The sequence below is a fragment of the Euprymna scolopes genome, chromosome 3 (genome assembly GCF_053919585.1).
Source record: "Euprymna scolopes isolate OS-2025 chromosome 3, ASM5391958v1, whole genome shotgun sequence".
NCBI lineage: Eukaryota > Metazoa > Mollusca > Cephalopoda > Sepiida > Sepiolidae > Euprymna > Euprymna scolopes.
This window is the reverse complement of record NC_136484.1, coordinates 31,919,304-31,946,406: the sequence shown is the minus strand read 5'-3', so window position 1 is coordinate 31,946,406 and position 27,103 is coordinate 31,919,304. Positions and strand designations below refer to the sequence as shown.

Sequence of the window (27,103 nt, the reverse complement as noted above, 5' to 3'; positions counted from 1 at the left end):
AGAAAAAGAAGGGATGTCTTTCTCTGATGTTTCCTGGGTTCTCTCTACTGACTGCTTGTGATTCTCAAAGGGGTTGAAGAAGTTCCGTAGGGGATAGATGCAGAGAATGGATGGAATAAATGCACTCTCCAAGCTGATTAGTCAGTGTGTATGGCCAAATCACTTAGCAGGAAAATTGATTCGCAACAGAAAATAAATCTTTATTTTATCCATGACTGCTACACATTTTTATATAGATTTTTTTAAGCTATTCTAGTCATTAGAATAAGGGGAAATCTTCCTTTACTTCATATTGAAGATATCAAATTAGTTCATTTGTTTTGTTAATAAAATTTTTTTTTTTTTTCAATTTCAGATTGATAAAAATCTATTTGACCAATCTTTACTGAAGAAAGACCGAGAAGAGTTTGTTGAGCTTTTCCTTGATCAAAACTTCCAAGTTCATAAATTTCTGAACCATAAAAAGTTGAAACTCCTTTTCGAAAAAGCAGAAGACCGAGAATTCTTCCTGAGTACCTGCCTTGAAGGTGCTTTAGGTAAAAATTATGTAAGTTGATTCATTTGATTTATTTATATACTAGCAGGGTGCACAACGTTGCCCGGATGTAAAGTACACTTAAATATGATATTTTAATTTATGCAGATTTCATATTTATTATTACAGAGCCAATTCTGTATTGTTTATTATATTGTACCCAATATGTAGTCGTGATTTGAAAAGTAAAAAAAAATTTGACTTTAATGCCATCAGCTAGAATAGAAACCTAAACATTTAGCATTCCAGCCTTAGTTACTACTGTTTGAGCTATTGTCAGATCGATAAGAAATAGCTAAAAGAAAGAACCAACTTTTATGTATAAATGTATATATATATATATGTGCATGTGTGCAAGAACACTTTAAGTCAACTTATGCCTGCCAAGTTCCAAATTTTTTTTTCCAATTTTGAACCCTTAGCAGCTATTTTTATCAGTTCAAACCCCCTAAAAGAATAGTCAACAAAAAATGCAATCATTTGACTCGCCTTGTACCACTCTGCAACCTTGCGTCTCAGAGGAGATGTACTTTGAAAAAATAGACATACACACAGGCATAGTGAGATTTATAAATATCATATATATCCATGCTGCTACAAACACTACAACTATTAATGATAAAGCTTAATATTCTGTTGCAATATTTTGGATGTGTAATGGGGTATGATCCCACACAGCTGGACGATTCTATTTATAAACGATGCTGCTAGGAACTGACGAATCGAATTAATTCACATTCTGCTACCAACCAATCAGAAACCAGAATTGCTCCATAAATATTAAACCTTTTCTGTAGCAATTTAACATGTTTTTTTTTCGTCTCGACACGGTAAGAATATTTTGCGCTGTGGAACTGTCTACTGCAAACAAGTCACCTCTCAGGACTTGTGTGTAACAACGAACCATCGGAAACTGTTCTGTCTACTGCAAACCAGTCACCTCTCAAAACTTGTTTAGAACAACGAACCATCTGAAACGTTTCTGAAACTAAACATGGCTTACATTTCTAGATACTCTGTTAAGTACACCTCCATGAAGGATAATTTATTTAATTTCCATAAACTTGCTTGATTGTTATGGATATCATCAAGTTTGAACACTAATGATATAACACTGTCTGTATAAGGGTGAGGAACTATCTTGATTCCCATCTTGGTCAAATAGTCTGTGACAAGGATGGAGCACCTTTGGGACAAACTTTGCATAAATCTTCTGCATCTTGTGAATAATTGCGTGTACAGTTCCCACACTGACATCAAATTATGCACTTAATGTCTCTGTAGACACACGATGGTCCTTATCCATGAAATTCTTTATTTGACCAATGAACTCTGATGTTCTGACTTCCTTACTCCTCCTACACCTCTCGTCATTCCTCACAGACTCGCTACCTTTCTTGAATATCTTTTGCCAATCAGAAACGAATGCTCGATTCATGCAAGATGATCTAAAATCAGTCCGAAGCATTCCATACGTTTCTGTGCCATTTTTTCCAAGTTTAAAACAGAATTTTATTGCTTCTCGTTCTTCTAAAGTATCCACATGTCCAGATTGCAATTTTGAAATTCACCAGCTGTGACAATCAGGATTTAGTAGGGTGTATTGTAATTCCTGCTATAGTTGTTCAGTTGAAATCATAAAAATTGGTCAGTCATCTTATAGTATGTATAGCAATAACATACTGAATTTTCAAGTGTCTATGACAATTTTAAATGCCTGTACAAAAAAGTCTGGAAACTTATTTAAATTTATATTGAAAAGAAAAACAAATATAACAATTAAAGAGAAGTGGTTATATGCAAGTCTGACTCCCAAGTGTGTAGAATGTGCATTGGTTTTCATAGTAAGAGGAAGAATGCCTTGTTATCCATAAGGTGAACACCACAACAATATGGATTTTCAGTTCCCTTCTTTTTTGCTCTGCCCCCTCAATAATCTAATTTGCTTAGATATGTATCATTTTTACTCCCTCCCCCTATATTTTGCTTTATGTCCTTCTCTTATCCTCCCACTTCTCCTGTCCAGGATAGTACCACCACTCAGTTAGCAACTCTTCTGCAGCTGTTTTCATACCAGTGGAAGATACACCCTTGGCATCTCTCTGACAAAGGGGAACTGCCTTACTGATGAACAGAGCATTCTTTTGCTAGAGTGGAATGGAGTATGGTCTTAGGTGCATCTTCCCAGGCATTACCTCCTACTTTAGCTGAAGTGCAAGTACCTGGGAATACTTACATCCTAATACTTACATCCTAAGCTATTTTTGCATCTAACTAGAGTGACCTCTGGAGGGAGCTTCCTTCCTTTTGTCACATTTTGCTGAAGTGAGAAGTAATTGAATTCTATTCACAACTTATCTGCTGTCACCGAAATGCTGTCTCACCACATTCTACCTAATCCCTTCTCCTCTCCCCACTACCTCCCATCCCTTTCTTCTTTTCCCTCTTTCTTATGTCTGTCTCTTGTAGAAAAGCTATAAAAAAATTTACTTTGAAAAAATTTCTACTATTAAAGATACAAATTATTGATTTGGTCTGTCCTTTAAATGTTGTGGGCTTTCCATAACACTATGATTGTTTTAAGTTGTATTTGTGACTATGATAGTGATAATTGAGCTTTGAAATGTAAATGGCGTACAAATTGATACAATATGTCTGACACATGTCGGCATTTAAAATCTATTGCATTTAATTATACCGTAATACCATTGGGAAAAGTCTGAAACATTAGTCACTGATTTGTAGAGGAATAATTTCAAATTAAATAAACAGTGTAATTCATACAAATAAATTATGATCATTTTATTTTGATATGATATATTAATCCAAAGTGGGGTGAGGGCATTTATGCTAAAATTATTCATGAAAAAAAAAAAAACAAAACAAGTTGCATATTTTAGTACATGATTAATTGGAATTGGAAAAATCAGAACTTTTGAGGGTATCGGAATCGGAAAAATTTGTGTCTATTTCCCAATGGCAAAAACAATTCTTTTGTCTTTTTTATTTGATTTGATTTTGCAAAGTGTAGTATCTGTTCTGATACTACGCTTCATACTTTGTATACACAGTCAATGGAGAAAATTTCCTTCCAGACTGAGGCAATTTTAATTTTTTGTCCCAATCAAGAGTGCCCTTTTTTTGGGGGGGGGGGTATTTTTGCCACATAGAAAACCAACTTTGTTTCTAACTCTGCCCTCTTGAGGAGGCAGATAAACTGTCTCTTTGGAATTTAATGTTTGGTTTATTTACTATTTCATAATTGTTCAAAATGTCAACTATTTAGGTTCTGCTGCAGCTGATTTGATTACAATAATTTTTAAGATCAATATTTGATAAAAACAAAAAAAGGTTTATAGGGGAATAAGGGGGGAAAAAAACAGTGGTTACTGTGGACACCGATGGGTTACTTCCCCTTAGGAGAGAGAGATACCCTGAACTGGGAGTCGGAGGCATGGTTTTCTCCATGTTGGGCCGATCCTCACTTGCATCATTGTAAGTCTCTGTCATAGACATTACTAGCCTGGGTGCCTGGCGTTGTCTGGGTGTTTGGAGGTGTGTGTTGAGCAAAAAAAAAAAAATATATATATATATATATATATATATATATATATATATATATAGTGGTAGTAGGCAGGCAGGCAGGCTCGAACCCGTAACACGAAGGAGGAAAAGAAAAAAAATGACGGCTTTGCTGTTGCGCCCATTGCCAAACCAGAAGTGACATAGGTTTAAATTAAGGCTAGTCAATCGAAAAGAGGGGATGACTTTAAAAAATATCAGCAAAAAAAGCGACCCCTCCCTGTAGAAGAGTGGCCAGTTGAGGATGAAAGAATTAATGTTTTTAGCTAATTTTTCGATATTTGTTGTCCAAATGGTGAAGCTTCAAAACGATACCGATCTCGTGAAAATTCATTGCCATTGTCGAAAGTTTTAGGCAGACGTACAAACAAACAAGCATACATACATACATACATTTAAACAGACAAGTGAGATTTAGATTATAGATTACCTACCCGTATGGTGGAGCCATAAGAGCGATTAAGCCCTTTAGTTATATGTTCTGTTATATGTTACCATCTTCATTTACATTTGTCTATACATGGTAATAAGTATATATAATGTATTTAGGCATATTAACTTTTTATTTTGTGTGTCCCCCTAGCACCGAGTGATATACATGTTTTTCCTTTATAGAGAAGGATAAAACCCCCAACAGGTTGTTCCTTGACGTAAATACCTCCAAACAACCCAACAATCAGCAAATTTCTACCCCTTCACTGTACAGGTTCTCACATGTTGGAAGGCTTTCTACTCTAATAGCCTCTTTCCTCAAACTGCCTTTGAAATTTCTTCTGTTTTTCTGACTTTACTAACATGCAGAAATTTAAATGTAATGTAAACAAACATCTTGCTGCCTAACCCCCCACTTAGCATGCTCCTATAATTTGACTTGTTTAAGGTAAATTAAAATTAAAATAAAAATCCAGTCATTTTCATTGTTTTCTAGTTTATTTCAAATCAATTTCAAGATTTGTTGCAATGATCTAACTTTGTTTTGTTTTGTTTTTTGTTGATTTTTTTTTTTGTTTTTTTTTTTTCTTTTGTCAGACCCTTGACCAACCTCTCGCTCCAAACTTTCTGGACACAGAATTAAATCGTCTCATCTATAAACTGTGTGGCATTAAAGATTTTGTGCAACCATGTGAATTATCAATGAACTCACTTGGTTTATATGTACTTGATCCTTCAGTCGCTGAGAGGAAGGTAAGTACGACATAAAAAAATAACATAATCATTCAATTTACCAATCTTGACATTTTTACAAAATGTCAACCTGTAAGGTTTTGATAACGCTAATTTAATTATTATATATACACTCAAGTCATTTTTTTTTAAACTTTGGGGACACAAGTGCAGTGGATTCAGTTAATTAATTTTAAGATCAATTTTGTTTTATTTGAAAAAAAAACAAAAAAAAAACAGTTGAACATTACATGAAACGTGAGAATAACACCGAAGATTAAAACAATAGTCTGATTAATTCAAATAAAACAAAGATTCCTAAGTAAAAAGGTGCATGGCATAGTAGATATAGTGCTTGATAAAATCAAGTTGTAAGTTACATTCTTCTGGAGATTAAAGATTCAATTATTAGGGTAGGCAACACTTAAAATACAATTGCAAATTACTTCGGATTTCTACTCCATCAGGATTGATGGAACAAAAGCATGCTATCTCCGTGAATTAAATACAGGATTCTGTTGCAATATTTTTGGTATAGTAAAGAGGGTATGATTACAAAAAATTGGAGGGTTCTTGTTTAGTCTGACTGTCAAGTGTACACAACTTGTGCATAATGCCAATAGGCATATTCTCCTGGTCTTTATAGCAAGTTCATTGTTATCTGTAAGGTGGATATCACAATAATTTTCTGTACTGATCTGCCATAGTAAATCTTAAGTTTGCATTTCTAAATAGCTTTAATAGTCATCTGAAACATTGACATATGATCTTGTACTTAAAATCTTACATAGTTAAAAATCAGGCGTTTTTGTTTTTCGAAATGTAAAAAGTTGCCTTTTTCAAGATGGTTGTTAATTAATCTCCCTTTCTTGAATTGAAGCTTTTTTTTTTTTTTTTCTTTCATTTTCTAACATTTAGAAGATTTTAACATTTTTAACATTCCAACATGTTTTAACTTGCAACTTTTTATTTAAAAAGAAAAAATATTTCAAAGAGAACAATAAATTTGATCACTCCACCCCATTTCGGATTTTCTTTACAGAGAGAGAAATTAATTACTGGAACGAATTGCCAGAGTATCTCAAGAATGTTACTAATGTAAATAGGTTTTTAATTAATATTGAGGAATAGAGACAGTTATAAGTACAAAGTATTTAAGATTTGAACTTACTAGAAGTTATAGCAGAGAATTAAAGTGAGAAAGAAGAAGAGTAAAAGGAAATGTAGAAAGCGTAATACGAATAAAGGAAATGTAGAAAGTGTAATAGTAAAATAAATGTAAAATGTCTAATATGGAAGTATTATAGTTTGCTTGAAACATTGTATCTTGTGTATAAATAAATTTTTGGAGACTGAATAAAAGAGAGAAAAACAAAAAACTACAATCCAATATATAGCGTAGTATAGCTCAATAATATTTTGATTTTCAACTTTTTTGTTTACATAAAAAGCAAAAAGTTTATTTTGCATTTGTTTTGAACATGGAACATTTTTAATGTGAACTAATAATTAAAACTTTATATTAGAAAATCATGAGCTGAGACTAATATTTCAGGGCATCGACTCCTTGTCAAAATTGTATTGAAAGCAGATAAGAGAAATGTCCGATCGTATGCACAGTTTTAATTTTGATAGTTTAATTTGGATTAGTTCTATATTTAAAATAGAATGGACACTTTTCATAGAAACTATTTTTTTGTGCTACTCAGAAAACTGTCAGCTTTATCAAAACATACTTGTTGATTAAATATATTTCTCATTCAGTGGAATTTCCATGGGTCCTGCTAGTTCATAAGAATTTGCAAGATACTCCTACTAAATAGAGACTCTAATAAGATAAAAAAAAATTTTAATTATGCCTTAGTGTTTGTTTTTATTAATGGTGTAAGTATTTAAAAGGATCTCTTTCTGACAATTTATTGTTGCTATTTATCAAAAATGTATACAGCTGAAGCTGTGAAATTGATTAGTGAAAAATTATTAACAAAGTACCAAGTCAGAATAAGTATTATTATATACAAATATAAGTGAAATACAATGTTCTATTTAAGACATGGTCCAAGGAAAATAAAAGAAAAAATAGGCTAGTTAAAATCAAATATTAACTTATTAGATAAAATGCAATCAATGACAGAATCCAACAATGATAATTTTATATATTAAATATTATGAATTTCATATATTTGTTGTATATTCATTGGATTTAATAAATTAGAAATTTCATTTGATATTTTTTTAATTATTACTTTCCTTTTAAATATTTTCTTTTATTTTTCAGGCTATTAACTGTTTAATTGTTTGGGCTGTGCTCATGAATCGTTACAAGCTTGCAAAATTTCTTTGGGGAAGATCCGACGATCCGATTCCCATTGCATTGATTTGTAGTGATATCTATAAGCAAATGGCCAACTTCTCGATGGAACTATATCAACGCTGTGAAATGGAGCAAAATGCCAGGTAACTAATCTAAATTATTACATGTTTGATGATAGTGCATTTGATGTCAACTCTTTTCTGTACAATTTTCCATGGATATTAACATTTGATACAGCATCCTTCTATGTTGGGATTATAATCATATCATCAAAAATTACGTGTCTTACATCAATCTCTACTATCATATAAAAGAAACTTTGTTTCTGTGTATCTCAATCTGTTCCCTATGGATTCGATAACGGCTGGGCCGATTTTTATGAAATTTCACACAAAGGTACTTTATGTGCCTGGCAGTGTTCTTAGATAGATTTTTGTATCAGAATGTCTTTGATAAGTATCGATTCTTGAAATAATCCGATGAAAGAAAGAACAGGCGATTTTGACCAAAGTTAACATCTTACATGGCTTAACATCACAAGTGCATTTGAGAAGTTTTATTACCACATAAGCTGAAAGACTCAACATATAAAATGAACAGTAGGTTCTTTGATATAACAGGCGCATGTTCGAAATGAAGGTTTGTATAGAGCACAATTGAACCATGATACTTGATGCTTTCATTTTAAACTTTAATACAAGCCATTATATATAAATAATTTTATAAAATCAATAGTACGTTCAATATAAGACTCCAATGTATTGTGAACAAAGTCACTGCAAGAGGCATGTGAGCTTCCTCCAGGTGCACCACAATGGGTCCCCAACTAGAGTACTGGTGCTACCAGATCAGGCTGCCTATTGGCTTCCTGAGACGAAATGCACCTACATCGATTTCTGTTTTTGTTTTCTATTCTCTTTTGTAAAACTTAATTATGTTCTACAAAAACAAAATAAAAACAACAGCCCCCTCCCCTTCCCCCCTCCTTTTTTCCTTCCCTACTTCCCGGTTGACCCTGTTGGGAGGGCATTAGAATACGCCGACTGCCCCCCTGCGTGGGTGGCAACCCGTGATGCCTAGGAAAAGGATCCTGGTGGCTGAGCAACCGATGCCTAGGGAAAATAAAGGTATCTGTAGCAACACTCTACTTTGGCCTTGTACTAGGCTAGACGGGCAGTTGGAGAGGCCCGATCCAACCAATCGGCTAGTCATGTCAAGCCCTAACACTTGCACTGAAAATGTCAATTATAACATCTAAAACAAAAATAAAATAAAATTAAAAAAAAATAATCCAAAGATAATACATTTCATTACTACAAACATAGACAAACCAGTTAAGTGTCAGAAGGCGATGGCAAGGGCCAATCAATTGATGAGACAAAAACCACACAACTGCTCCCTAACTAACGTTTCTATCAAACTGGGAAAGAAGAAACTAAAGGAGGAAACAGGAAATGATGGAACAAACTCAATCAATTGAGTATATCTCTTTTGTATCCCTGGGATGAAAGGGCGAATGGGTTTCCCCCCTAACATCTCCCAATTTCGGGCTCCGAGGAGGGTGGGGAGCAAGAGAGATGAAAATCTAAACAAACTTCTATGGATATAATAAACCCAAACAAAAAACCCAGAAATCAAAAAAATACTACAAAATCGAAAAGAACCCACTCTGACGTAACCAGCTCAGACAGTGAACAAGAATATAACTATGAAATAATTGATAAAGAAAAATATCCAAGATTCATAGTAATCGAAACCTTAGAAGGAAAAAAGATCAGCGATCTATCTCCATTCTTAATTGAAAAAATTCTGTCTCAAAACAGCAACCCAAAAACAGCAAAAAAAATGAAAAATGGCAATCTACTTGTCACAGTCGACAACTATAAAGACGCAAAAAACATCTTAGAGATGGAAAAATTCCATATCTATAAATGCAAAAGTTATGCTCATGAAAGACTAAACACATCAAAAGGTGTTATAAAAAGCCATGAATTAACCTTGGCTACAGCAGAAGAAATAGAAAATGCCCTAAGAAAACGGAGTAATCGATCACGTCCGAATAAACATAAAAAGGAATGGTCAAACCATACCTACAAAAACCTACATACTAACTTTCAATACACCAAAAATTCCCAAAGAAATAAAAATCGGATACACAATAGAAAAAGTAGAACAATATATACCAGCCCCTCTGAGATGTTATAAGTGTCATAAATATGGACATAGCAGAGAAGCATGCAAAAGACAGAAAGTATGTGGAAAATGTGGCTTAAAAGAACCTAACCATACTGAAAGTGAATGCCCAAACGAAACAAAATGCCCAAATTGCCAAGAAAAACACCCAGCATACTCTAAAATATGCAAAATCTACACAAAAGAAAAAGAAATAGCCGAAATAAAATACAAACAAAACGTGCCCTTTCCTGAAGCAAGGAAAATAGCAAGCTCTCGAGAAAAAATAAACACTTATGCAGACATTACAAAAACTTCAAACCAAACCCAAAACCAAGACCTGCTTAAACTAATCTCCGAACTCAAAAATCTAATTGAAACTTTAAAAACTAACCAAAACGAAAACAAGAAACAAATACCAGTATCTTCTAAAACTCAGCCAAATGATCTAAAACAAGTCCCAAAGAGCAAAAAAGAACCCGAACAGCAAAAACCACAAATAAACCGTGAAAGATCCAAATCACGTACAAGGACAAAAGCAGAAGATAAAAACACAATATCTGGAAAGATGGAAACAGAACGGGAAAACACAAATCCTCTTTCCAAAAACTAAAGCAAACAAAAAACAGAGACAATATTAATCGAAAATGAAAACAAATTTGAATTGATTGAAATCGAGAGCCACAGGAAAAAATCTAGCTCCAAAAACAGAACTGACCAGGAAGAGAAAATGGAGACTGAGGAACCAAGCAGTTCAAGTAAACACAAAACAAAAACCACTCAAAACACAACAAATCAATAGAATAATAGATATAAAAACCTAAACAAAAACCAAACAGAAAAAAAAAGGAAAAAAAAAATAAATAAATGAACCTACTTATGGAAATGAATAAAAACATCATACAGTGGAACTGCAGAGGCATAAAACCAAACTACGAAGAAATCAAACATATAATAGCACAATATTACCCCAGCATAATCGGCCTACAGGAAACTCTTCTAAAAGAAACGGACACCATCAACTTCAAAGGATACCACATCTACAATCAAACAAACAGATCACAAGCAGATAATCGACCCACAGGTGGTACTTCAATTATAATAAAAAAACAGATACCACATATAAAATTACAACTCCAAACAAACCTACAAACAATAGCAATTAAAGTTACACTTCACCGACCAATAACTATTTGTTCAATATACATTCCACCTAAACATAAACTAAACAAAACCGAAATTGAAGATCTTATAACACAACTCCCCATACCTTTTATATTAATGGGGGACTTCAACGCCCATAACAAAATGTGGGGAAGTGAGAATATTAACCAAAATGGGAAAATCATTGAATCATTACTGGAATCACCTGAAGTAACTATATTTAACGACAAAACACACACATACCTTCACCCAGGCACAGGAACGACATCAGCTATCGACCTAACACTATGCTCCCCCACAATATTTATGGACTTCTAATGGGAGGTACATAACGACCAGTGCGGCAGCGATCACTTCCCAATTTTTCTCAAAACCCAAGAACCTACAACAGAAGAACCAAAACCAAAATGGCAAATTAATAAAGCTAACTGGACTGAATTTAGCAAACTTTGCACAAATCTAATTAATCAAGAAATAGTTAACAAACCAGATCCTATGTTAGCTTTCACCAATACACTAAACGAAATAGCAATCAAGACAATCCCAAAATCTTCCACCAAACCACACCCAAAATCAACGCCATGGTTCACAATAGAATGTAAGCAAGCAATAACCAACAGGAAAAAAATGCTAAAACACTTCAAACAACATCCTACAAAACCCAACCTTCAAAAATACCTACAAGCACGAGCAAAAGCCCGCTATATTATAAAAAAAAAGCAAAAAAGAAACCTGGCAAAACTATATTTCCAAATTGAACAACAACACGCCATCAAAAAAAACATGGGAAATAATAAGAAAAATAACTGGAAAAAAACTTGGAACACCAATAAATAATATAAGTACACCAAATGGTAGACAAACTATAGACAAAAAAGAAATAGCAAACATAATCGCAAATGAATTCAGCCAAAACTCATCATCCAACCACTACTCCCCCAAATTCCAAAAATACAAAAACAACGCAGAAAAAGAAAAACTCAATTTCACATCCAATAACAAAGAATACTATAACACCTCTTTCACTATAACAGAACTAAAAAATGCAATTCATAAAAGTAAAGGTACAGCTACCGGTCCAGACGACATCCACTATCAATTTCTAAAACACATGCCAGACACATCTCTCAACATTCTCTTACAGATAATTAACAAAATATGGTGGACTAACAATTTTCCAAAACACTGGCTCGTCTCCAATATCATCCCAATTCCTAAAGCAGGAAAAGATCACTCCAACCCTACCAATTATCGTCCTATCGCCTTAACAAGCTGTATATGCAAAACAACAGAAAGGATGGTCAATACAAGACTAATGTGGCATTTAGAAAAATATAACCTCATTTCTACACACCAAAGCGGATTTAGACAAAATCAAGGTACTAATGACCAACTTATTCGGCTAGAAACATATATTCGTAACGGTTTAATAAGAAACCACCACGTGATCTCAATCTTTTTTGATATCGAAAAGGCGTATGACACCACGTGGAGATATGGAATCTTGAAAGATATTCATAATATGGGAATCAGAGGAAACCTAGCAAAATTTATCCAAGAATTCCTATCCCACAGAACATTTAAAGTATGCTTAGGAAATACAACATCAGACCAACAAACACAAGAAACAGGGGTACCACAGGGTAGCGTACTATCTGCCACCCTTTTTCTAATTAAAATCAACGGTATAATCGAAAATGTTAACATGGGATTCCAAAAAACACTATTTGTTGATGACTTTTCAATAACTTGCTCATCACCAAATATGCCAACTATTGAAAGACAAATGCAACATTGCCTTAACAAAATAGACCTTTGGGTTAACCAAAATGGATTTAAAATGTCTAAAAGCAAAACCACATGTATCCACTTTTGTAGGAAACGAAAATACCACCTTGACCCACAGCTCAAGCTAGATGGGCAACTAATACCAGTAGTACAACACACCAAATTTCTAGGGATCATTTTAGACAACAAACTAAACTTCAAGGAGCACATTAACAAATTAAAACAAAAATGCTTAAAAGCAATAAATATCTTAAAAATAGTATCAAAACTAGATTGGGGAGCAGATCAAGCTACAATGCTCAAAATATATCGCTCACATATCAGATCCAAACTGGATTATGGTTGTGCCATATACAGCTCTACTTACAAATCCTACAAAAACAAACTACTAACAATACAGAATCAAAGTTTAAGACTTAGCCTGGGAGCCTACCGAACTTCTCCAATGGAAATCCTTCACGTAGAAGCCCAAGAACTACCCCTGCACTTAAGATGGAAAAAACTAGCGTTACAATACGCAACAAAACTACAAACCAACCCCGAAAACCCAACTACCTTCAACTTACAATGTACAAACTCTTATTCAAGGAAACCAAAAAGTATACCCTCCTTTGGACACAGAATTAAAGAAATAATACATCAAATCAATGAAAACCCCGACAATATAATTACTCAGAAAACAAACGACAGACCCCCATGGACATTACACAAACCAGAAACCGACCTAACACTTACTACTTACAAGAAAAACATTACAAATAATATAACAAACAGAAGCAATTTTGGAGAACTAAGAGAAAAATATGCAGAATACATAGAAATATACACCGATGGGTCTAAAACTATAAACGGAACAAGCGCAGCATGCACAGATGGACAAAATCAATATCAAATAAGACTGCCCAACGAGGCTTCAATATATACAGCCGAACTGCAGGCCATCAAAATAGCTCTCAAACACATCAAAGACATCAACGAACAAAAAGCCATAATATATACAGACTCGCTATCCTGTATCATGGCCCTTGAAGTAAAATCTAAACACCCTTTTATCACAGAAATTATACAAGAATACAATGAAATAACTGAAAAAAACAATAAAAAAATTATAATAGCCTGGATACCAAGTCATGTCTGCATTCCAGGAAATGAAAAAGCAGACAAACTGGCTAAAGAAGCCACAAACCACCAAATGGAAAAAAATTAAAATACCACACACAGACCTAAAAAGAAAAATCAACGAATATATAGAAAACATGTGGCAAGAGGAATGGAACAAATGCACTGCAAACAAACTGCATGAACATCAACCAATAATTAAAAACAAAAAATTTTTAAAGGAAGAAGAGAAGAAATTGTACTAAACCGAATAAGAATCGGACATACAAAATTAACTCATTCCTACCTAATCAAAGCGGAGGAAACACCAAATTGCACACTCTGCAACCAACAACTAACAATTAAACATCTACTGACAGAATGTAGAAAACACAAACACACTCAGAAGAAATATTTTAAAACAACAAACATTAGAAAAGTGTTCCAAGAAGTGGAGCCCCAACAAATCATAAACTATTTAAAAGAAACAAATGTATTCAAACTCCTATAAAGTAAACAAGTAAAATTCAGTTTAGAAAAACAAATCTCTTACAACTAAAACAATTTTTCAGAAAACCTAAAACATCTTGCTTCAAAAGATAAACTTTTTCAAGAAACTTAAAAATTTTTTACAAGAAACTGAAAATCTATTATACCAACAAAACTTTTTTGGCATTAAATGACTCTTAGAGGTTGAAATGCCGTTAAACAAATACACTCACTCACTCACCCAACTAGAGTAGGCAATTAATTGATTTGATAGAAAAATGGACGATTTCACCAATTTCGATGACAATAATAATGAGTGTGAAATATTTATCATTCAATCCCGAGCAACATCGAGTCACCCTGCTAGTTTATTTATAGATCTTTACTAAACAGTGCATTAACCTTTCTTATTAATATCTCGAGTGGCTGCCCCTAGTTGGCTTTGTAAAGTAGTTTATCTGATGAAACAATGATGATGACAATCTGATCATCCTAGGGATCATGGATGGCACATGCTGATAATTTGTTTAAAATGAAGCTGGTTTGCATAGTCAGCCTCACTCCTTCATCCCAACCTGATCCAGTGACAGGATAGGCTTGAGACAGCTACCGCAAGTCTCAATGTCTCTCTACATACAGCATGGTATTCCCAAATGGTCACCCATCTGGTACTGACCAGACTCAATATTGTTTAACTTTAGTCATCTAACGAGAATAGGTGTGTCAATGCGATTTTGCTATGGCTTCATAATACTGTAACAGATGGCTGGCATGTAGTAGAAATGTTATGGATGTGTTGTAAGTATAGTTATAACAGTTGTTGTTTCTCTGTACTAGGATATACATGACTCCAGAAAGAAGGAAAACGGTTCTTAAAAGAAAAGGATTTATTCCTTGTTTATTTACCATTTGAGAAACATTAAAAAAAAAATTTCCCATTAAAAATTTAGTAAATTTTTAATTGTCCATTGATTTACATCATAATGCAAAAACAAAGTTGTTTTGATAAAACACCTAAATAAAATGTAATAATTCGTATTGTTTGGATTCATCAGACTACTGTTCTCATCTTGAGTGTGATTTTCATAAAGTTTCAGTCGATATATACTCCGACCTTCTTCAGGTGTATTTTATCGAACTCGGGAATTTGGACGGAACAAGAGCACAATTGTGAATTACTTAGGACCTCTATTTAGTCAGAGCTGACGAAACAAGAGCACGCTACCCCTGTGAAGTGAATAAAGGGTTCTGTTCGAAAATCTGTCCAAATTCCCGAGTGCCACAGAAACATTCCTGAGTTGGACAAAATACAGCTCAAGAAGGTCAGAGGTTACATCGACTGAAACGTTGTGAAAATCACACTCAAGATGAGAACAGTAGTCCGATGAATCCAAGGATTACAAATAACCAATTCTCATCTCCAAAAATCAGAAATATCATAAAATGTAATAATTCCTTCAACATTTTATTTCATCCCATGAAATTTATGTTAAATTATTTATCATATCACAATGCTAAAATACTCTTAAGATTTTCTTTTTGATATGTTCAAAGAAATCATCTCTGAAAATATTTGTAAAAGATCTGAGGCTTTTTTTTCTGCCTACAATGATGATGAATACCCCTTGAAAATGACCTGCAAGATATGTGTATGGTGAAGCAAATGTTACTCAAATACTAACCTCACTTCTCTTGATGTAGCATTGTTCAACTACTGCAGACAATTTTTGTACTAGTCCCTTTCTCAGGTTTAATGGGGGGGGGGGCTTTTAGGCCTCATGCTTATCCCCTGTATTATCGGATTAATTAGACGGGATGATCTGAACTGTCTCTATGGCAATCACTGGTTATATGGTGATTATCAAGAAGAAATCCAAGACAATTGGAAGTCAAGCTTGGACAATGGACAAAAAAGCTCTGTAATGCTAAAATAACCTAGTACATTTTAATAAATACAAAAGTTTTATTTGAAAATACTTCAAAGCAATTAAACAAAATACTTTGCCACATTTGGGATGGTTCTTACTCTTAGGGTTCATAAACGAGTCTCAAATCTAATAGATTCTGCACTATCAGCCAAGCTCCAACCTCTGTCCATCACTGTGATGTTGCACCCCTGCACTTGATTTACAAGTATTTTAATGCGATGTGTTCTGATGAACTCATAGCATTTGTGTCCCCTCAACATACATACTCCTGATTAACCTGACAAGCAGCAAAATTCCACCCCTTTATTGTCCTTAGATGCCAGAGAACATTCTTGTCTAATAGCTTTTTTCCCTCATTCCCTTTGGAATTCATTCTTTGTTTCTTGATTCTTTGACTATAAGTTGAGCAATACAAGAAGTAGAATATCATTGTCTCTCTAAATCTTTGTATATTGGCCAATGAAAAAAGAGCCTTCAAACATGGCCGGCCTACTTACTAAGTTTTAATTGGCTCCTCATGAACTTAGCTATAGTTTAAAGACAAACATCCTCAGGCATCTCTTTTTTAAAATTATTTTCTTATTAATCTTTAGTTTTTATTCCTAAAAATGAGCAAATCAAACTAAATTTAATTACAAGATGCAACAAATATTTAAAGATTTTATTGTTACAATAGCTAGAATATAATTGGAAGTTATATTTTCTATATTATACAAGTTATTGATGGTAACCTCTTTGATTACATAATAAATAAAGAGATGCACAGTTATTATTAGGTACGGACAAAATGAGTGGCGATGCTCAAAATGTATAAACATTTTGAGCCCTCCCTTTACTTAAAAATTCACCAAAAATCAAGAAATAAACCAATTTTAATGAAATTTTCAGTATTTATCAAATAATGATCACAAACTATACTGAACCCATTATTTTTTTTTAATTCTAGTGTAAATGTATTATTTTGTTTTAAACAAAAAGTACCTTTACTAAAGTTATGGTTTTCTGTAGTAAAAAAAAAAAAAAAAAAAATCAAGAAATTTATTTTTGCTTTTTTATGAAAACAAAGCATCATAAATTATAACAATTAAAAAAAAAATGAGTTTTTAAAGGAACATTATGAAAAATGCCCCTAATAGTATTAATGAATTCGCTATAACTCGAAGAAAAATTAATTTCTCGAACTACCGATATTATCATTGGATTGAGCATTGTTTAATATTTTTACACAAAAAAATTATAATCGCAAAATATATTTCTACTTTTTTTTTTTTTTTAAATTACAGGTTAGGCATAAGTTTTTTATGTAAGATTTGAATATTTTCTTTGCTTGCATGAATTTGAAACTTTGAGCATAACATAATTTTTATATAATCTTGAACAATAATTGAAAAAAAATTTAATTTATAAACACAAACATAGAAAAATAATTAAATAAAAAATGGTGAAAATGATACAAACGTTCAGAATAGTAATGTACGGATGCATGTCTGGGGTAAAAAAAAAAAAGAAAGAAAACTAACACCGCCTACCTTCTTTTAATTATATGACATCATTTTCACACAGCCTTTTGACTGACTGAAATTTTGGGCTTCTGTATAATTTGTGTTTACAAAACTTCCGTTTGTTGCGATTTTGCGAAGGGCAGAATCCCTCATTTGTTGGGCTAATTAAGCTATTTTTTGTACAAACAAGGTGTCTTTTTTTCTTTTTTTTTTAAATTTAATTCAATGTCTTAGGACTTTACTAATTATCTTTGAAATAGACTCAGAAAACTAATATTTATCTTTTAAAGGATTTTTACGTTGAATTTATTTAACTTCAAAATTTAGCTGAATTGGTTAGATGACTGTGAAAACAGTTTTCATAACTTTTTTTTTCAATTGTACAAATATTTTTTTCTTTTTGGAAATTAAGTTTAGTCTCTAATATTTCAAATACAATCGAAAAGTAGTCGGAAACCTACAAAAAAATTATGATGCTGGTTTAGTATTAAGAGATAAAGAACAATTATAGGTTATTTAAATTATGCATAATTTTTGCATAAACATGCAATTTTCATAGATAAATAGTCATAGTCTTCATGCTTTCAGCTAAGGAACAATTAAAAAGGCCTGCATGCAGGACTTGCTGTACAAAGATAGGAGGGGCAAGATTAATCTATAATCACTGTTCACATAGGTGACCCATGATCCATCAACTCTTATGACATCTTTCCACTGTACAGAACAAGATCCAAGGAGTTTTAGAGTATATAAACCATAACTATTAACTCGTAGAAGTGTAGAAGAATATCAATGATATTGAGAGTTATCAAATAGGTTGCACATATTATAAACGCCTGTTTTTAATAAATACTTGTAAGGCTATGCTTGTTAACATCTGTGAGTGAATAAAAAAAATTGTCTAAATTTTCTCAGTTGTAATAGAGACAGTGTTGTGAATTGATTTGATTTGAAATTGTTTCTTTTAGTGCAAGGAAAGATCTGCCTGAGCAGAATAGCTTTTAACTGTGCTCTGGCTCTCCTGGCATGAAAATAATGTAAATAATTGCTCTCATTTGGCTCAGTCAGGGTTTACTTGGAATAAAGTTTCTCTCTACTGGGATTGAGGAGCAAAGAAGCCTTTCTGTCTGCTGATAAATTCTTGACTTGATAAATGGAGTAAGTCGTGTAGAATGTGGCTTTCATGCCAGCTTTTAGATGTTTTTTTTCTGTTGGGTATTTCTTGCAGACAGTCATAGAACAAACTTTAAATAAGAAATTCTTTGCTTGTGTTATGTTGATTAATTGGACTATCATTCTCATCTCGGGTGTTATTAGCACAAAGTTTCAGTCGCTGCGACCTGCAACCTTCTTTGGGTATTGAAAACATGCTTCTTTTTCTCTTCTCAGGAAAAGAGGGTTGACTCTGCATTACAAGTATTTGAACCATGGGTTTGAGGGTGAATCCATAGATCATAAATAAGATCATAAATTGAGTCATAGAAAAGCTTTTTAAAAATATTTTAGTGCCCCCTGAAGATTGAGCCTTCTTTATGGTCTACGGACTTACCCTAAAACCTACGGTTTGAATTCTTGTAATGCAGAGTAACCCTCTTTTCCTTGGAGAAAAAGAAGCATGTTTTCAACATCCGAAGAAGGTTGCAGGCTGCAGCAATCAAAACGTGCTAATAACACTCAACATGAAAATAAACACAAGCATTCACATATCTCAAAAATTCAGAATTGCATTAAGAAATTCTTTATTTAAAATAACTGATAAAAGTGGGTGCCAGAGAGTAAAGGTATAATATTACGGTGAATCAATTCTTTGATCCCAGCAGTTTATCTATACAGTGGCTCATCACATGATATGGAGTTTTGGTAGAGTAAATAACCCATAACAGTAATTTGTTCCCTCTCTTCTTCTTTTGTGATTGTTTTTGCTTTTTTAGAAATGGCAGCTGAAAAACATATGAAATAATGACAGCACATGATCATGGTTTTTCTTCTAGTATATAGTATAGTATATATATACATAGTACTCCCAATGCATCGCATAACTCTATCAAAGTTAAAAAATCAAAAAGATTTTAACATAGTTTTAGAAGATAAACGATTTTTTAAACAATTTTTTACCTTGTGGTTGTAAATGGAAGAAAGTCAATTATGTGTTAAGAGTATTGCTTAATTATATCATCGCTTTGCTAAAGCATGCTAGAGCATAATTAAAGAAGCGTTAAAGCTTTTACTAGGATTCATGGGGGCTTTATTCACCATTCTCTCTCTTGGTTATGCCTGACATCAGATCTGGTTAAATATCAGAGATATCCTTTTCTCAAACTTTAGTGCATCATAATCGGATGGAATATGAAATAAGGACCCCCAGAAACCAATAGTCAACCAGGATACATTTTAATCTACACCGGTTGACTATTCTCTCCATTTTTGATTTAATAAATCGTTCCTTTATATTAAAAATCGATCAATAAAACAAATCACTCAAGTTGTGTATGTTTGTTGACAAATGACACATACATTGGCAGTCAACCGGTGTCGATTGAAATATGTGCCGGTTAAGTCGGGGTTCTTATACCATACTTCATCCTTATAATCTTACTTTTTTCACCCCGAACAAGGCATATTGCCCCTTTCTTGTAAGGAGCTATTATTTGGGGTCGTCTAACATGGAATTGTGGGAAGTTGAGTAGCAAGATATCTATGTACATCTTTAAATTTTATATGCCCGTACAGTCGTGAATGCAACATTGTGATGATGACCCTTGTCTAAAACGCTTCCTGTTTTCCATATTATGTATTCGCTAATTTATCTACCAGTGAACCGAAATATTTAATGGTCAAAATGACGAACTATGGAAATGAAATTCAATTTGGTGACACATGATGAGGCCAAATAAAGCTCTTCAGTAATTATTGGAAAATAATCTACCATATACAGGGTGACCCCCAAAAAACGGGCTCCAACTCTAATTAGGCCCTATTTCTTAGTGTTTTATCCACATGAAATGAAACTTTAGTCACAACTAGTTTATTATATCTAAAACATCACTTCAAAACACTAGGGTCTTTGGCCTTTTTTCTCCGTTCTACAGCATATGTTCTAGATGGTGATTGAGTGATTATGGGAAAATTATCTACAATATTGATCTGACATAAATTTACAAAATTAACTTTGTATCTCTCACCAAAAGTTAGAACGCATCATGATGCATCTCATCTTTTCTGAGATTTATGTTCCCAGATTAAAAGTTTTTAAATATAATGAAAATAAAATTTTGGTATGGAATATCTATTATCAGGGACAAAAATGTCTTGTCCGTTTGTCAAATTGCTGAGTTTTTAATAGATATGTACGTGATAACTTTTTTTTTTTTCTCTTCCTGAAAAGTTGGCCCTGTCGGTGGGGCATTAGAATACACCGACTGCCCCCCTGCAGAGGGTAAAAGACCCTCAATGGGGGTCCTGGATATGACCTTAAACTATATCCAGTGGTGAGGCCCCAGCTTGCGGGCTTTAGGGAGTGTGGAGCCACCCTTTAATTACCATTGCTCCCAGGTCCACTCTGACTCGGAGTGGTAGTACCTGTTAGGGTTCCAACTATGGGTTAAATAGAAACCGACTTGAAAACAACAAATATATTCTATTAAAAATTTTTTCTTCAAAATCTTTGGATTCGGCATTAAATAACCCGAAAAGGGTTGATATGCCGTAAAACAAAAACAACCAACCAATCCTGAAAAGTTTCAACACTTGATTGTTCGTGATGGCCCTCTTCAGTTTAGGAATGCCTGTTGATTATTTTGATAGACATTATATTTGAGATAACTTCAACAGATAAAAATCAAAGAAGGTAAGAATGGTCCAATGAGTATGAAACCCTTTCAGAACCCCCACCTTTTACTGATGAGACGATCAATAAAGTGTCTTCACAGATCATTGAAAAGCAATAAAAAAGACTGTTGGATATTCATGATTGAAATTCAGTGCACAAGTCAAGTACAGACTGAAGTTTATTTGTCCTAAATATCTTTGTAATGGAGAAAGGTTTGGATTTCATTAATGATTTTATTGGTCAATTTTTTGGGGTGGGGGGTACCCTGTATATCTAACTGGATTTTAACTCGTCTTAGTGAATCCCATAGCCTGCATCTGTATCCATTTTATCATTTATGTTCCAATTTTGTTAGAAGTAGAACTATTTTGAAAGAAAAAAAATCAAATTATAAAAGATTTAAAATATTTTTTTCTTAACTCTTTATTCACCCCAAACAAGGCATATTGCCACTTCGGCGTAACGGGCTACTATTTGAGATCATGTTTACAGGGGTGCTATGTAGGTAGGTGAGCAGTGAGATGCCTGTTCACGTTACATTTAATTTTCTGCATTTTTGATACAATCAAGGAAACAGAAAATAGGGAGGTAATTCCAAAGTATAGCAATTCAAGAGAAAAAATTATTAAAGTAGAATGCTTTCCAGCATCTAGAGACCTCCACAGTGAAGGGGTGGGATCTTGCTGCTTGTTGGGTTAGTCGGGGGGTATTTATCTTGAGAGGGCACAAGTACTACAACTTTGTCACATGGAAAACAGACACTGTGATGGGTTTGAAAAAGAAAACAATTGATAATGTTTGCTTTTGTTTTGTTTCAGCGAATTTGGCAAGATGGCTCTGGGTACATTGGATATCAGCTTCCGTGATTCCAGTGCTCAGGCTTACAGCATGTTGAGTCGACCACTTCCTGATTTTAACAACAAATCTTCCATTGAGATCGCCCACGATTCGGGTTACCTACATTTTATTGCACATCCCTGCTGCCAAAAATGGTTAACCAAAAAATTATTTGGTTCCATTCAAGTTAAAGAACTTGACTGGGGTGTATTTCGGTTGCCCTATTGGTTTAAGGTATGTATCATTATATTAACACAGTTTACAAGTTAGTGTTTGCTTTATCTTATATATACTGTGAATAGTCTTTTTGAAATATATGTAATATTTTCCAGACAAAATTGTAAACTTTGGTGCATTAAAATTCTTACTACAATCAGTAGATGTAGTCCATTTAGAGGAAGGTAGACACTGATTTCAAACCTCCTCTTCCTTTGTGGAATACCCACCGATGGGAAAGGTTTTTTCCTTACAGCTCCTTCTCACAGAGGAGACCTTGCTAATGTTTCTCTATTTTATCATTATCTTCATTATATGTGCTCGACTGAGCTCCAGTATCCAGTTTCTCCTTGAGAACTGATCTAGTTATAGCTGCTGCAAAGAATTTTCCTTTTTCTGTATACCTAAAACTAAATGAAACTTCCATGAACAAAGTTTCTTTCTGAAACTGCTAATTTGTGGAACACAATACTATGGGGTTGCTTAACAGTTGATTACAACATTTTGAAGTTCAATAAATACTTGTTGAGCCGTCCTTTTAACCTAGAACCACTAGAATTTTTTTTATGCAATAAATAAATTTTTTAATCATGAAATCCGCACATGACAAAAGTTAACGTGCAACTAATGCACGCACATAAACAAACCCCTCATTCACTTGTTGAACCATGCATAGACCTGTATTTTGAAGACCAGTTGGGCTGACAAGCCATAAAAGCAAGAAATATTTCCCATGCAGGTGTTTTTTTGAAAGGCAACTTGAAAGTACAATTTAGCGGTAAAGGATTAAATAATCAAATCCTGCCCATTCCATCCATAGTTTTCAATCCTCTCATGATATTGTTCATTGTCCAACTGACAATCTCATTAAAATTTATCCTCTAGACCTTGATAAATGATAATTTCTTAGAATAAAAAAAACTCACTTTACCTCTCCCTCTTTCTAGCAAAAAAATTATAATCGAAAGCTATAAAAAGAAAAGATGGTTGATTGCTTGACCTAATTTCAATATTGTTTTTGAAACAATTATGAGTAAGAATAAAAAAAGCGTTTTTGAAATGGACTATACCCCCCCCCCCCGGTGATTTCAATGCAATGAATATTACAATCTTGTGTGTGTGTGCGTATATATATATATACACACACACACACACACACACAAAATTGTAATATATATATATTGACTTAGAATGAGTGCTTTATGCCAAATTGACGGTTAAATATGTTTATTTTGCTACTTATTTTTGCATTAAATCCTTATTAATACCTAACTTTATATTGAACAGATACCATAATATTTAGTTTGTTACACCTTATAATAAGAAAGGTCCTTAGAACAACAAGCCAGATTGGGTCAGCAGTTCCCAGGAAAACTTCTGGAGTAAATGTGGTATTGTGGTAACTAATCCCTATTAATCCCTAACTGTGCATCAAACAGATACCATAGTAGTTTGTTTCCTGCATCTTATCATAACAAAGGTTCATGAAAAATTTCAGCCAGATCATCTAAGTAATTTCCGAGAAAAAGTGAAACAGACAGACTAAGAGAAATATAATGACTAGATCACAATCACATTGAATCTGATAATATAAAGTTTCTAAATGCATATTCTATGGTTTCTGATTGTGACCTTAGTCACACGCAGACGCACGTACAAATTATGACTTTATATAATAGATTGACTAAACTTCTTGTTTATAATGTAGTTTTATATATCAACTAGCGGGGGTACCCGGTGTTGCTCGGGGTTTTGGAGGTGTATGCGTGTAAGGGGGGGGGGTAAAGTAAGCGAAGTAATATCCCTGCTTAAATAATCCTCCCCCCCCCAAAAAAAATGCTAAACTTCTTATAAAAATCGGAACCCGCCCCAAAAAAAAACAGCGAACAAACGTCAAACCTGTTTAAAAAAAGAAATCAGAAAAACAAAAAGCCAAAAATAAGGGTAAAAAATGAACATGTTCGGAAAAACAAAAACAAAAAAAAAAACAGCGAAAAGCGAAAAAAAAGAAAAGAAAATGACATAAATAATTTGTTCATTTCGGTTAAGTCCATGGTGTGTTTCACCAAGTAGAATGCATAGAAAGAAAAGGAACCTTCAAATTCCATTCCAGTTTTTTTAAGCAACTACAAAACGAAATAAAACTGAAATGATGTTTTAAATGTTAATTTTATAAAAAAAAGAAATGGAAAGATTTTTTATTTTATTTTTTTTTAGTGTAAAAATGTTGGAAAAAAATGGTAATTAAGCAACGTAAAAACGTGGGATAAGAATTAATGTTTGTGGGATCGGTTAATTCCATGGTGCATTTCACCGAATAGGAAGCTTAGAACGGAAATTCTAGGTTTTTTAATCAACTACGAAGTACAGAAAACCGAAACCAGCGTTCGTTCGTAACTGTCCCTTGAGAACGATCCCGCAAAAGTGGTGACGGGGGTAGGAGGAATTAATTAAAGAGAAAAGATTTTACTACTTACTTCGATTTTTTAACCCATTTTGGCAGCGAACTCTCAGCAGAAAAAATATAGGAATCTATGGTTATCGAGGAAGTGGAGAGGTAATATGCCTATAACACACCTCAGGTATTGTGCTGCAGTTTGTTCATATTACATTTGCATGAAATGTCTTGATTTTTAATCCTATTAAGGTCAAAATCAGAGGGGAAAAATAAGTTCATTTTATATGTAGGGATAATTGTGTTATTTTTTCTTATTAGTATAGATTAAGACTGAGTTTTCTGTTTTTAAAGTTTTTAAATGAACAGTTATTGAATTTAAAAAAGTACTTTTTTTTTTAATTTGAATGTATTGTTTTTCTACTATTGCTTTCTAGATCTTGGCCAGTGTTTTTCTTGTATTTCCTATGTACATATGGATCGTTTTTGTACCGAGTGCGTCAAGTCATAGAAAAAGAAAGGTAGATATGAATCTCAAAGGTAAGTTCATCCTTAATTTATTTGGGTCATTTGATGCAAAATTATCTCCCCTTTATATAGGAAATGATTGGTTAAGCTGCGACCAGGAACCTCTAAATTAATTTCTCATTGTGCTTGACTAATAATAGCTTGAAATTCAGAATTCTTGTGTCTTGAAATAGATATGTGTGTGGTGGGATGGGGCGATTCCAATATTTTTCCTTGATTCCAATATATCACCGATTGGGATTCTTTTTAAATTTCTCATTATTTAGTTATAATGCAGTTGTTTTGTTAATTTTTCATTATTTAGTTATAGTATAGTTTTGTTAATTTCTCATTTAGTTATAATACAGTTGTTTTGTTAATTTCTCATTATTTAGTTATAATACAGTTATTTTGTTAATTTCTCATTATTTAGTTATAATACAGTTGTTTTGTTAATTTTCGATGTGTGCCTATATTTTCACTTGTGCCATTTTTCCTTGTTTATCCACTCATGTCAGTTTCACCATAATGCAATTAAGTAATGATCTGATTCCTTTTAAATTCAGTTTTATCTTTTGGCTGTATTTAAATCTTTAACATCATTTTCAGTCACATTAGTCTCATCTGGTTTTGGTGCAAGTGTCCCAGACTCTGAACAGGGCAATATCAGATAAAGTTTTAGATCTGCTCTTCATTTGATCCAATCTGATCCAAATGGTTGATATCAGTCATACTACAAGCAGTCAACTCACGTATACACTCAAGACAGATTTTACTTGGTTTATCATGCTGCCTAGTGCATGTTATTGAGTTGATGTATAAGTGGCACGTTATATATGGCCAAACCACCTAAGATGCCAAGCGTGTAAGGCATCTCAAATCTTACAAATATAAACTTCTGATAGATGATTCTCTCTAGTCTGCTGCCACCTGGTTATGACACGGTTATTACACTGAAGCTGTTGCAAGTCAAAGTATTTGTGGTGCATATCCCACAATAATATTGATACGATAAGCATTTATTGAAAGAAAGATTTTTCATTTGTTTATTTGATATGCTATTTTATCTTTTGGTATTTGTGCAGAATAAAAACTGTGCTAGTGTCAGAAATTTCCAGGCAGTTTACATAAAATGCTAAAAGGTACCAAAATGCTAAGCCAATGAAATCACAGCAGCCAACGTCATTAAAAAAACATTTATTTGCTATCATTGCTTTATTATATTAAAAAACAAATGAATATTTATCTTGATTTGAACAAAATAAAATAAAATAAAAAAAATCAGCAAAAAAAATCAAATTGTTTTTGCTTGCTTTCAATTGTTTGTTATTCAAAAAAATAAATATTTATTCATGAAACTTACCTTACAATGAGTGATTTTTTTCTCTTTATTTTAATTTTAATTTTCTTAAAGTTTCATAAAAAATTGTCCAGTAATTCATTGCATTTTCTTCATAACAGCAAAAAGAATATTGCTTTCATTTTTCAATTAATTTTCCATAGAATTATCTTCATAATAAAAGAAATATTTTTTATTGAAAAATGGGCCAGCATTTGCATGTAAAAAATATCACAATTTTTGT

At 33.1% G+C, this 27,103-nt stretch overlaps 1 protein-coding gene across 1 annotated transcript in view; it reads left to right on the top strand.

Moving 5' to 3' along the window:
* LOC145254538 (transient receptor potential cation channel subfamily M member-like 2) overlaps positions 1–27,103 on the top strand; it is a 401,110-nt gene that overhangs the window by 289,234 nt on the left and 84,773 nt on the right. The window contains exons 10-14 of the mRNA XM_080113067.1: positions 356–547; positions 5,147–5,302; positions 7,560–7,738; positions 22,384–22,636; positions 25,451–25,553. Of these exons, the coding sequence (XP_079969193.1) occupies positions 356–547; positions 5,147–5,302; positions 7,560–7,738; positions 22,384–22,636; positions 25,451–25,553 (883 nt within the window). The remainder of the gene's footprint in view (positions 1–355; positions 548–5,146; positions 5,303–7,559; positions 7,739–22,383; positions 22,637–25,450; positions 25,554–27,103) is intronic.